The 13,487-nt window shown below is 43.2% G+C and overlaps 1 protein-coding gene across 2 annotated transcripts in view; it reads left to right on the plus strand.

Annotated features, from left to right (window-relative positions):
- The window catches only part of fam20ca (FAM20C golgi associated secretory pathway kinase a), a 29,960-nt gene extending 19,257 nt beyond the window's left edge, over window positions 1-10,703 (plus strand). Inside the window, exons 4-10 of one of the 2 annotated variants that reach the window (XM_068336508.1) lie at window positions 4,979-5,071; window positions 7,037-7,152; window positions 7,730-7,910; window positions 8,100-8,209; window positions 8,297-8,378; window positions 8,471-8,530; window positions 8,966-10,703. In XM_068336508.1, the coding sequence (XP_068192609.1) occupies window positions 4,979-5,071; window positions 7,037-7,152; window positions 7,730-7,910; window positions 8,100-8,209; window positions 8,297-8,378; window positions 8,471-8,530; window positions 8,966-9,224 (901 nt within the window). In that variant the 3' untranslated portion in view covers window positions 9,225-10,703. The remainder of the gene's footprint in view (window positions 1-4,978; window positions 5,072-7,036; window positions 7,153-7,729; window positions 7,911-8,099; window positions 8,210-8,296; window positions 8,379-8,470; window positions 8,531-8,965) is intronic. The other variant, XM_068336509.1, reaches the window with a different exon arrangement.
- Window positions 10,704-13,487: the final 2,784 nt, after the last annotated feature.

Raw genomic sequence — 13,487 nt, forward strand, 5'->3', positions numbered from 1 at the left:
AAGTGCGGTTCTTTAATGAAACCAGGGCAACATGTTCTGATCAGTCAATATATAATTACTCCACAGAAGAACCACAAAGAAGGCTGATCACTGATTATCGCCGCCTTCGTGTTCTCTCCCACCTCATGAGTGTCTAATAACTGAAACTAAGTGCTGACTTTCTCCAGCATTCTTCACCCCCACCGCTTCCCACACAGGCAGGCAACTTGATTTTCCCTCCTGGTGGGGGCCCTACCTTGTCTGTTCAAAATAGCTGAGGCTGGAACATGGCTTGTGTAACATTGATTTGAAATTCAATCTAGACAGCTACCTCAGGGCCCTGGGCCAATTCTCAGATCCCTATCCTATATTGATGCTAGAAGAGGTGGGGGGAAGCAGCATGCATTGAGAAGAACAAAGAGAATGGGGAAAAATAGACCCAGAAATACATTCAAAATCTATATAAGTAGATACACACACAGTATGCTGCTGTTCGTCGATGTAAACACAAGTACGTACTAGACAGTCTTTCCCTGATACTTCTGTGTGTAGTGTTGCTGACAAGTGTCCTCAAACACAAATTATCAGGCTTATCTCTCAATCTTTTGCCCAGATCTCGATCCTTTCACCTGTCTGTCACCTTGAGAGACATTTTGAGTCATGCACAAGATGCTCCTTACCCTGGAGAGTCTCAAATATAGTCCAATTCCACTAATCGTTTGCTTCTCTCTTAAATCTTCAATTAAAAACAAGTGCTCAGCTGATTGTTCAGCAGTGGGTGAGTTATACCCTAGTGCAACATTGGAAATAAATCACTGTCACAGTGTTACTTTGTTAAATTTCACCATGGAAAACTAAAACACCAATGCACTGGTAGCAGAGGAAAAGGTAGCGATAACAAATCACAAGGATGGGAGTTGTGCGTGGGCATTGGTGCAGGAAAAGAATAAGCCAAGACAAATGGAGAGGGGTGGAGGACAGAAGCTGCTGAATGCTTGATCATTGGTGTTAAGTAGGGTCAGGCTGGCGAGAGGGAATTTCATTTGGCTGCACGGTAACCAAACGAAATTGGTGAATTAAAATTTTTTTGAAAAAAAAGCAAGCATTAATATTTCTGAACCTCCCATCTACCTTAAAAACATTTTGGCCACTGCTGTCTTACATCTTTTTTAAAGCAGCAGTCTAGGACGCTTATTTGAATTTTTCTTTTTTCTTTTTTTTTTATTGATTATTAGTCTAAAGAGGTTATATTTTGAAAAGCGACTTCTGTGTGGAATGACGCACAGATGAACGCCTGCGTCTGTGCCTCTTGACAGGTCTCGGTCACGTGATACGTTACTAACCGTTAACCCCAAAATTAAGCGCACAAGCGAAATTGAGTAAAAGAACATCTTTGGGGAGATTCTTTTTGAAAAGGCCCAATGAGGAGACAGAAGAGCCTACAACTTCTGAGAACACAAAATCTGCATTTAGAAGACAACAAAAGTCCTACTTAAATACGGGTTCATCCCTACAGGAGAATCTCCTGCGCTGAGCCCGCTGTGTGGAATATGTGGCAAATGAGTCAATGAAGCCTTCAAATTGTTTAAGCCCCTGGAGATCAAAGCATCAAAGTGTTAAAGACAAAGGTTTGAAGTTTTTTCAAAGAAAAAAACCTAAAACATGAAGGGCAGAAGCCATTACTGATGGCCGGCACCTCAACAAATGTGAGCAAACTGAGAGCGTCATAGTGGCTAATCATATCGCTATGGTGAAGAAACCTTTAACTGTTGGTGAAGAATTGATGCCGTCCGCCGCTAATGACATTTGCCCTGAACTTATAATTGAACACTAATTTTCTTTGGTTTTATTAGTTGATTGACTTGTTCAACCTTTTATGAAGGAATAATCAGTATTTGTCCAATGTTGGATGAACTGATTGTATCTGTAGTATCTGTTTTCCAGAATAAACCTCATCAGCGTAGTCACTTGAATCAAGTTTTTTTTTTACAATCATTTCTCATTAGAAAGGATTTTCGTTCTAAAACGAATATTGATGTCTGCATTTGACATAAGACCACTACAGATGATTTATTTTTAGACTACAGTCGTCCTGGTGTCATTAACGATTATCGAGCAAATGAAGGCCGGTCCGTGAAAATATTGTCTTAGATGAAACCGGTCCGTGGCGCAAAAAGTGTTGAGGAGCGCTGCTTTAAAGGATGCAGTAAACATTTCCTTCCACGTGTCTGAATATGTGAGCCCCAGAGGACGCTTTAGAACAGACAGCCGGCCGTCTTGTGAGACGCATACACTCACTTGTTTAATGGGGATCGATGGAAGGTCTGCGGCTCATTGTGGTCGACTAGATGAGAGCGCAGGGGTCACGTTGGTGTGTTTGTGGCAACGGCAAACAAAACAAGAAAAAATGTGACGCACATTCTAAAACTGAATGATACCGATCAAAAGCAGAACGTTTCCTTTAATGTCACACTTGGCGGGTTTTTGTTTTTATGTGGTCATGGATCAGAAAACATGAAGCAACACAAATATTGTGACAAAGATAAATCAGTAACAACATAAAATATCTCTGCATGCTGGTTGTTAGAGGTTACAAGACACCTGTCAGTGGGAGGAGCTGAAATCTGTTGTGGATTACCAATAGATTGTCTTTATCTTTCCCTCTGCATTGGATCAGCAGTCAGACGCTGCTGGATCTTGTCTTCTCAGTTTTGGTTGAGGAGGTGATGCGGCGGTGGTCAGAACATTGTCTCTGCTGCCCTCTGTCTGTCAGCAATATGTAGCATTAGAGAGAGAACGAGAGAAGAGAAAAAGAACTTCTTGAGTCCAAATCACAAAAAGTGCCATCGCTTTTCCAGAAGAACTTGTCGAGACCGACTCTTTATTCTTTATTGTATAGAGAGCCAACAATCTCACAAGAGCACTTAGTGACAGTGGTGAGTAAAAACTGCCTTTTAACAGGCAGAAACCTGCTGTGAGCATTGTGGTGATTATTAGACAGAAAAAAGATCAGGAAGATGGATAAAGGGGGGGGAAGGTGCAAGAAAGGGGAGCTGATGTGTAACTACAGTAGAAGCAAGAACGTCTATTATGTAACAACGTGGATAAAAGTCATGATAAGAATAGTAACGTCGAAAGAAGGAACGAATACAATACGTTGAGATGAGACGGGGGCTTTCCAGACAGTGAGATCAGTTTATCCAGGCACAGTCATGGCCACCCCCCCTGCTCCTGAGAGATGGGCCATTTGTTAATAAAGAATCTAATTATAAAAGATATGTGTGTATCCTGATTGTAGGGAACAGCTGTTGCGTTTACCTTAATCCCTGTCCCTGGTGTAACCCCCCACCCCCGCTGTGCAGGAAGAAGATCCGGAACGATCATTAAAACTGCCCAGTCAGCAGTATCTACATAGAGACAAGCAACCCAACTCTCCATCTCGTCACACACACATACACACACACACACTCACACACACACACACACACACACACACACACACACACACACACACACACACACACACACAAACACACAGATTTGGCTGGAAAAAAAATATGTGTTTCAATTTTATTTATTTTTTTACATCACAAACCAACTTTTGCATAAATTCTAAATTCTCAGCTCTCACCTCCCTGACAGGAAATTGCATCTTACATTTTTAGTTACCATGGCAACCAAATCCTGCAATGACTCACTGGGGTTTAGTGTGTCACATTTTAAAATGTGAAATCAGGCATGGGGGAAGTATGGTATAGAAGGAAAGAAGATGTGTGTTTGAACAGCTGACTGACGACAAACCTTTCATCCTGAGAGGAACATCCTTCGGATCTCTCTCTCTGTCTCAGGAACTGTTTTATCGTGTAAAATTCAGGCAAAAATTGTAAAGAAAAGTAAATCTTTTACACATCTCAGCAGTCAGCTTCTTTTTTTGTGCCACTTGGCCTTTTTTATCCCATTACTATTTACACATGATACGGCACTGTTAATAATGGCATATCTGAACGATAACTAGGCGTGGCGAGCGCGTCGACTCGTGAGGTCACCTTTATAAGTCGGCTACCTTTTATTCTGCCTCACTCCTTTATTCCCAACAATACAGGCAAACCCAGTCAGCTCTGTCATTCTGTTTGGTAAAGGCACAATAGCAGCAATTGATTTATGGGTAAATCGCTGCTTCCCTGACATGTCAATGAATAGGAGGACAGGTTATTTTCTGTTGTCAGTGGTCTGGCTTGTCAAGAAAATTGGGAGAGAAGGGTTGGAAGGTGAGGGTAAAATGGAGTGGAGGAGGCAGTAAGAAAACAAAGGAGGGTGTGTGTGTGTGTGTGTGTGCGTGCATGTGTGCGTGCGTGCGTGCGTGCGTGCGTGCGTGTGTGTGTGTGTGTGTGTGTGTGTGTGTGTGTGGTGGCATGGGATTGGGGGGTAGCTGTAGAAAGATATCTTGCCTTTCAGACAAGTGAGTAGACACAAGGAAAGAGGCTTCAAGCAGTTCCTGATTCAGATGCATGCCTTGGTTGGCAGGGAGTCACATCTCTTGGATGGCTGTGCGTGTGTGTGTGTGTGTGTCTGTGTGCGTGCGTGTGTGTGTGTGCTCCATGCGGCTCTGGCCTCATGCGTCAACCTCAGTCCTAAAAAGGGATCCAGGTGATCTGAGATAATTTCTGAATCCACAGGAAATAAATCTCTGGTGAAAGCTGAGGACATAGACAGGAAACTCTCTAATCAAATGATGACATGCTCGAATCACTGCAGGTCATTAAAGTTATATTGCTCTTAATTACCTCAGTTGCGTATATTTTTATACCACCACTGCATTGAGGAACTCTCAAGAGAGGTAATATAGAAGGAAAGATCTCAGAGTGAAGTCACAAATTTTTACAAATTATTTGAATTCACTCTGAATGGACATTAAAATAAATGTGTACAGCTTCCTGCAATGAGAAATGACTGAAATGACTCCTCTGACTCGTATACTTTCCTCACCGCCATCTCTCAGGCAGACGCGGGAGCAGGAAACCCCTCCAGATTTCTTCTACTTCTCAGACTTCGAGAGGCACAACGCTGAGATTGCTGCATTTCACTTGGACAGGTGAGTGTTTTCAAGTCCCCCACCTGTCAAGTCAATTTTGTTTGTGTTGTACTGTACCACCGCAAAAGATACCTCAAAGCCCTTTTGAGAAAGAGAGTGTCCAGAGCCAGACTCGTCTGAAGATTTTTCACCATCAGCCTTTGGAAGAATGACGGGTCAAAGGTCAATAACTCCCACATGGACTCCTCAACCCATTTAGAAACTGAGGGTGTCTAATGGACTAAAGCTGTGAAAATGGGAATTTTGGGGGATTACATAGCACTCAGATCATCTCCTTTACTTGCTGCTGACCGTTATTGATTCCCACATGAGCCTCTTCTTCTGTAGGCTTCAGCTGACAAGTAAAAAAATGAAACTTCTCAACGGAGTAATACTGAGAAAAAGTCTCATGATATTTAGGGATTCTGGAGGAGGACGATTAATGTGCAGCTTCTCTGCTGAGGGCATGATAATTGCAACATATATGCACACACACACACATACACACACACTGGATGAGATGAGGTCAGTCAGTAGCATGTGTTTGCGTGGGCATGGAGATGGAATCAGAGATTTGGCATCACCGCTGGCACGCAGCTTTAGAGCGGGGTAGGGCAGTTAGAAACAGCAGACGAGCAATTTGTTTTTCTCCTTCCTGAATTACCTATAAATCACAGCCGGCTGCCAACCACAGCGGTCTCTGGATACCAGTAGGAGCCATTACCAGTTTATGACTTCATTTTGACTCAGAATTTAGAGTGGGCGTATGCTCTGACCAGCAAAACCTTTTGTTAATTTGATTTCTAATTCCAGACGGTTATTATGAAATGTACTAAAATGTCCTAAAGAGCATTTTTTCAGTAATTACAGGTTGTGGATTTTTTTTCCTGGTATGCTAATGCCACCATCTGCTTATGCACTAGACACAAATACACATGCACACACAAAGAGATGCACACGCACACACACACGCACACACACACACACACACACACACACACACACACACACAGATGGTCCTTTGACACAGAGTCTAACATGACGGTGCAGTTTGCAGCTGAATGACACCCTCTGTAAGATAAAGTTTCACCAACTCTGTTCCACTTGGTCAGTTTGTGTGTGTGTGTGTGTGTGTGTGTGTGTGTGTGTGTGTGTGTGTGTGTGTGTGTGTGTGTGTGTGTGTGTGTGTGTGTGTGTGTGCGTGCACGCGTGCTCTCCCAGGAGACTTAGCTCGAGTCTCAAGTGGTTCAGGGTCATTTCGACACCAAACGTCTAGTAAGGCAGGCTAAACAGGAGCTGAATGGATTCAGTGTTCAGGCGTAGGAGCAAAAGAAAGAACGAATGTGGGAGACAGGAAAGGAGCATGAGAACCAAAATTAGCTTCATTGTCTGAATGGATAAAAGGTTTGCATTTGTCTGCTTTTGGGTGTGTGTTGGTAGGACAGGTGGGAGGAAGGCAAACACACACACACACACACACCTTTCCTTTCCTTTTTGTTTGGAAGCAGATGTAGGGTGATAGTGAATGCTGCTGACTACAAAAGCAGACAGAGATATTATCAGCATCATGTATGCTGAGACAACACACATCAGGTCCTGTGTGGACAAGCTTCAACATTGTCATCCTGCAAAGACAAACCGTTCTGATGTCCTTCTTTATGTTTGGGCCGTATTTATTCAGAGCACAGTGTTTCATACATAAAGATGTTTGTCTTGTCATGTGCAATAAAGAAGAGGAAAGAAGAGCAAGCAAGAGGACTAGGTTAGAGCACTTCAGAATGTTAAGGAGAAGGTTCAGCGATCATAGGTGCTCTGGAAATCTGCACCATCTGTGATATAATGGGAGAAAAAGTTTGGTTGTAGCAGAATTTCTGGTCAAAGTTGCATTATATGAACACATTTCTGACTGTCTAAGTATGCCACATGTCAACCTTGATGCCACTGGCCATTTGTCAGTTTGTCTTCATCTCTCTTTCCCATTTCCAGGATCCTTGACTTCCGGAGAGTGCCCCCGGTGGCGGGACGGCTCATCAACATGACGAGAGAAATTAGAGACGTGACTCGTGATAGGACGCTGTGGAAGACCTTCTTCATCTCACCAGGTAGAAAATGGGTTCATCCAGCTTGGACAGGATGTGTTTCTGTTGTTGAGGGTTTTCAGAGTTTGTGTGTCCTTGTCTGCTCTTCAAGGCAGCACAAAAAGCCAAGAATGTGTTCAGTGTGGTGATGAATAAGGCAATAGCTTAACGTCACCACTAGGGGGCGTTGTACGACAACTCATTCTCAAGGACGAACGTTTGTCCATTCAGTGAAGCCAAAGTAAAAAATAACATTTAGTTTTCTCACTGACAACAAAGTTATCATTTTCATATTTTTTATGTGTGCATGTATAATGTAAAAAAATTACGCTGACCTCAGCAGCTGCTGAAATAAGCCTGTAGACATTTCTGAAGGAGCAGATGGAGGAATAAATCATCAGTTATTTGAAGGTTTTAGAACAGTTTACTTAAAAATATTTTTTTAATTGTAATTTAGTGATTCTTGGTATTTTGAGCAGCCAGTTTAATCTAAATCCCAGCAGGAAGACATTTCAAACAATAATCAGCTTCTCTTTGATTATGACGTCAATAGAAAACCTCCACTATCTTGACACAAGTGTGTTCTCTGTTTTCTCCACAGCCAACAACATTTGCTTCTATGGTGAATGCTCGTACTACTGCTCCACTGAGCACGCTGTGTGCGGTAAACCGGACCAGATCGAGGGCTCACTAGCAGCCTTCCTGCCGGACCAGAACCTGGCCAAACGCACGACCTGGAGAAGCCCCTGGAGACGGTCGTACCACAAACGCAAGAAAGCAGAGTAAGCTAACAACAACTACGCACCACAGAGTCAGTGTTGAATATTGAACATGCAAAGTAACTAAAGTGTGTGTGTGTGTGTGTGTGTGTGTGTGTGTGTGTGTGTGTGTGTGTGTGTGTGTGTGTGTGTGTGTGTGTGTGTGTGTGTGTGTGTGTGTGTGTGTGTGTGTGTGTGTGTGTGTGTTCGCAGGTGGGAGGTGGACCCAGATTACTGTGACAAGGTCAAGCAGACTCCTCCGTATGACCGAGGCACTCGTCTGCTGGACATTATGGACATGACCATCTTTGACTTCCTCATGGGTAAGAGTGGATGTAAAATGACACTGAGAAATATTCTACCTCACTTGCTTTCACGTGTTCTCACCACTTCGCTCTCTCCTTGCTCAGGAAACATGGATCGGCATCATTATGAAACTTTTGAGAAATTTGGAAACGACACCTTCATGATTCACCTTGACAACGGAAGAGGGTACGGATGCTTCCCCACATTTAAAGTGTTTTATAATCCATTAAATTTGTGAGGGAACTGCGCTTTATATTTTTATCTGCCCGCTCTCGCAGGTTTGGGAAACACTCTCACGATGAGCTGTCCATCCTGGTGCCTCTTAGCCAGTGCTGCAGGTCAGACTAATGACTAGTGTGTCTGTGTCCTACTCAGGGACACATTCTAAAGAATGTTATTCAATTCCAAAACTTTATCCGCATCAGAAAGGAATGGCCTTCCATTTAGCTCATTATTCATTTCACGATCGGTCCTCAAACTCCAAACAGAAGTCCAGTTGCTTCAGATTCGACCTTTGATAGGAACTTATGAAGGGATCCTCCTCAAACTCCCAGCCTTTTCATCTTCAATCATCAGCGAGGGATGAAATGTCATAAAACAATATGACCCTTTACTGAGTCATTATTGAGTGAATTTATGAAGCATCTTAGATACTTTTCCTCATGTAATTAAGTAAATAAAGTTAACGCTGTGTGTCAGCTATGTGAATCAGAGGCTTTCCTCATGAACTTTCCTGTAAAGAAATATCGATTGCTTTTATTCTTTGTTTTCAGATTGAAAAAGTCCACCCACCTACGTCTCCAGCTGCTGGCTACAGAGGAATACCGGCTGAGTGCCCTGATGGAGGAGTCCCTTCTCCACGACAGACTGTCTCCCGTCCTCATCCATCCTCACCTCCAGGCCTTGGACCGCAGGCTCAAGTTGGTGCTGCAGGTCTTGGCGGGCTGCATAGAGAAAGAAGGCTACGTTAATGTCGTGGAGGAAGATCTAGTCAGGGACACGACCACCCACAGAATGCAAGGTCACAGGTAGTGAGGACGAGACCGGAGCGTCTGTGACCACTGGAAAAATGGACCAGGTCTTGCCGCTGTCTGGCCAATGGGATCGCAAAAAAACGTCCCACAATTCTGATACCAAGCTGAATTCAGTGAATTCCAGGACTTGCCATTATTGCCTCTGTGGGTCCTGGTTAACGTGTTTTTAAATAGAAGAGACTGATCGTGGACTCCATGTAGGTTCAGGGCACACAGATAGGCTTTATACTCATTAGATACAGATGTCTTTGTTTGGTTTTTGTCAGATGTTGTAGAAGACATAAAGGAACAAATTTTGTCCTGTTTGTTTTGAACACAGAGGGCCAGTTTTCTGTGTTTTTATTATAGTAGTAATGTTCCAAATGAGAACTGACACTGACTGTGACACCATAGGGTCAAAAAAAAAAAGCTTTACGGTACAGTGTGAAAGTATATGGAAGTTTGCTTCTTCAGTTTTCACCGTCTACAACCGACACATCAGCAGAGAAAATCACAAAAAGCCTGGAACCGACAACCCACGACCAGTAGAAAATTTCCAAATGGCGTTCTCTCTGTGTTTAATGGCTTTGTGTGTCTGATTGAGGAGACAAAGAGGGAATGCATTCTTCCCAGATCTGTGCGCAAAACGTGTCTGAAACTACCGTCCTGTCATTTTGCCTTATTCTGATTATTTCTCTCATTTTTCAACTTTCCTATCACTTACAAGTCCTGCTTGTCGGTCAAAACTAAAACAATGTTTTCCAAACCAAAAAAGCCTCTGGCTGCACAGACCGGTGTGCAGGATAGTGTTCATTAAATGGCATGTCTGTTCATTCTGGCACTTCCATGCTGGAAATGCAGATTTGATATATTTATATTATGTCAAGAATGACTTGATTTTTATAATTTATTCAATGCAAAACATTAGTTTATTGATTAATTTATGAGATGTCATATCCAAATGGCTATTTATTGGTGTGGTACAAAGAATGAGTGGGTTGAATATCTTCTATTTTCAGCTTTATGTTGCTCTATATGATGGGAAACAATTAGCTTAATATTGCATTTTGATATTATTTAAATTGACATTGTTTGGGTACCATTGTTTAGATGATAGATAAATAATTTTAGATATTAAGTTGTGCCATGTGATGTTCACTGTCCTCCTAAGAGTCCTGTGCACTGGCTGACCCGGTACCTGTGCAATGACAGAAATACAGTACTTGAATGTTTTTGGGTCGGCAGGATAGACAGGATTCATCGAGCTAAAGATGTCTGGACTGGATGTCTGGTGGAAATGCCTCATCCCACTACAGGGATAACTTTGGGCACTGCCCTTTTTTTTCTCCTTTTTTTTATTTTCTCAATGTAAATATCTATAAATACTTTGAAGACTTAACAAACTTCACCACAAGTGAGTCACTTCTGTTTTCTGCGATTTTATTGTTACTGTGAAGATCTGTTTACTAAATGATTAAAGTGTACAATAAAAAGAAATGATAACCATCTCATTTTGTGGGTTTGTTGGGGACACGTGACGCTTCTCTTCCTTGATTCTATATAAGGGCTTTTCTGGGGGGGGGGGGTTCAGGGATGAGGATCAACAACAAAAGAAAAGTTCAAGGTGACTAAATAACATTCAGAAAACTCACTCACAGCTCACATCAGAGCGCATGAGTGGATTAGTTTGTTACCTTTATTGCGTCAGGATTTGATTGTTGTTTATTTGTTGTGCATACTTACCCCTGTTCATTCAGACCCACCCTGCCTGCATACTGTCATTGCCAAGCATGTGCTAACTCCCTACCCAACATCACTGGTCTAATTAGGGAGGTCTTATTAGCAGGAATATGTAGATTGGTTCATTAGTGCATGTAAAACTAGTTTTGTTAACATTAATGCCCTTTTTAAAAAAAACATTTGTTGAAGAAATTGTCTCATATATGAGTCCAGCATATTGTTTCTGTGCCATCTGTAAGCATTAATCCATGACTTTAGAAGTAAAAATTATGTAATCACCCCAGATAATGACCAGGTTACAACTCTCTACCCTAATAAAAAATTTACAAATTAAACCTAACTGGAATAAAGCTACAAGCACAGAAGTACCACCCAGACAAACCCAGGACACCAGTCAACAGGAACAAGTAGAGGTAGGACCATCCTGTCAGCCTCAGATGGACTGCTGCAGCCAAGGTCAGGGGGTGGGAGACAGGCGGCCAGGTTCCCTGTCCTCTTTTATTGGTTTCCCCTCCATCAGTTCAGATCGCTTCCACCTGAGGAGAGGATGAGTCATCAAAACATGGACACCCCCCTCACCAACAGGGGGAGAGCCTTCGTTACACAAGAACCACATCCAGCTCAGGCGCTGACTGCAGCGTGGAGGGAACCAGCGTTCATCTCTAGAGGAGGAAAGGAACACATGGCTCAAGTTTCAGAGGATAAAATGTAACTTATCTATTTATTTTATTTTATTTTATTTATTTTATTTTATTTTTATCTATCTATCTATCTATCTATCGAATTTATCAATCAAGCCATCCACCCATCCATCCATCTATCTCTATTTATTGATGTGTTCACTTTTTTAAAAATAGATAAACAAGTTATCAATAGGAGACAGGGATGTTTAACAGGTCTGCCTGAAGCTGATCTTCCCGCATGACTAAACATGTCTCCGGTGCCGATGGATCCGTCTCTGTCCGCGGTGCTGAACAGACCCAATGTGGCGTCAGGACCAGGGACAGAGGCCAGACGGATGTCCATGGCGTCAGAAGCAGTCGGCGTTGGGAAGGAAAGGGGGGGGGGGGGGGTGAGGAAGATTAGAGCGTGATGTAAACTGTGAGTTTCACTTTTTTTGTGTTGTTTTTTTTTTTACTTTTTTTTTTTTTTTTTTTACTTTCTCATTATTTTCACATTTTTCGTTACCATTCCTGAGCGGTTTGGTTCATAAACATGACAGGTGACAGACATTTTTTTTTTTTTTAAAAGATACAACGTTTTTCCACAGCGGGATATGATCACGGCCAGCTGTCGGCCGCCACACAATCCCCGATTCACCAACGATATCGTGTATCGATTATTCACCAGGAGATGGCGCGAACGCGCCGTGACTCCATCCGTGGACGACAAAGAGTTCCGCAAAATTCACCCGAGCGTCACGGTCGCGTTTGACGGGGTTTCGTCTTCAGATGACGCCCCCTGCCGCCCTAGATCAAGGTTGGATCCTGTTAATGATTTCTTTCCACGGTGTGAGCAGCTTTTTAAGCGTGATTTCCCTTTATATCACAACTTCAGACCGCACACACACACACACACACACACACACACACACACAGAGATGCACACACACACACAGCTACAGAACGAGGTGAAAATTGGGGTGATGTCGATGCCCATAAATCAATGGCCCCCGGGCTGTGAACCATCACCGAACAACACTAAAGGTGATGTTTCTGGGGAGTTGGTCGAAATTGGGGAGCGGTGACGCGGTGGAGAGCGACGCTACCTCCCGGGCGCGTCCCCGTGTGTGTGTGTGTGGGGGGGGGGGGCTCTTTCCAGGGTTCTCTGGCTTCCCCCCACCTCCAAAAACATAGTTTAGGTGGATTGTTCGCAACAAATGTGGGGGTGGGTGATTGTTCGACTTTCCTGTGGCCCTGTTATGAGTTGGTGTTTTACCCAGAGTTTAACCATAACCCTAATCCCAATCCTAACCCGTGGCCAAATGGGTCAGACTGGGCGGTGGGCATATTTATAAAGCTTCCTCCGGTTTATTTGCTATTTCCAGCTGTTATATTTAACCTCCCGTGGATCATTTTGTTACAGTTAACCTGTCAAAGTAGAGATGGAGTACAGCTTAATTCTTAATTCCTGATTGCTCCCTGGTATGTTGTCCCCTCCGCAGCAACCCCCCCCCACACACACACACACACACACACATCCCCTCATCCTTCCTCCCTCTATAGTAACAGTATCTATCGCCACTGTCCTCCCGTCTCTATGGTAACAGATGTAACTCCCTTCCTGCCCTGCCTCCCATTGATCCAAGGTGTGTGTGGCTGAGTCCTACACGACCCTGACACACACACACACACACACACGCACACACACACACACACACACACACACACACACACACCTCCCCCCATCAGTGAACTTTCCTTCCAATCATAGTTGCAGTAGATCAGTAGATCTTATCGCAAAGATACTTAAAATATTTGGAACACATCACGGTGAAAAAGTTGTAAAAATCACAGGTTATCATAGTAACGTGACTGTGACG

Source organism: Antennarius striatus, chromosome 16 (genome assembly GCF_040054535.1).
Source record: "Antennarius striatus isolate MH-2024 chromosome 16, ASM4005453v1, whole genome shotgun sequence".
Classification (NCBI taxonomy): Eukaryota; Metazoa; Chordata; class Actinopteri; order Lophiiformes; family Antennariidae; genus Antennarius; species Antennarius striatus.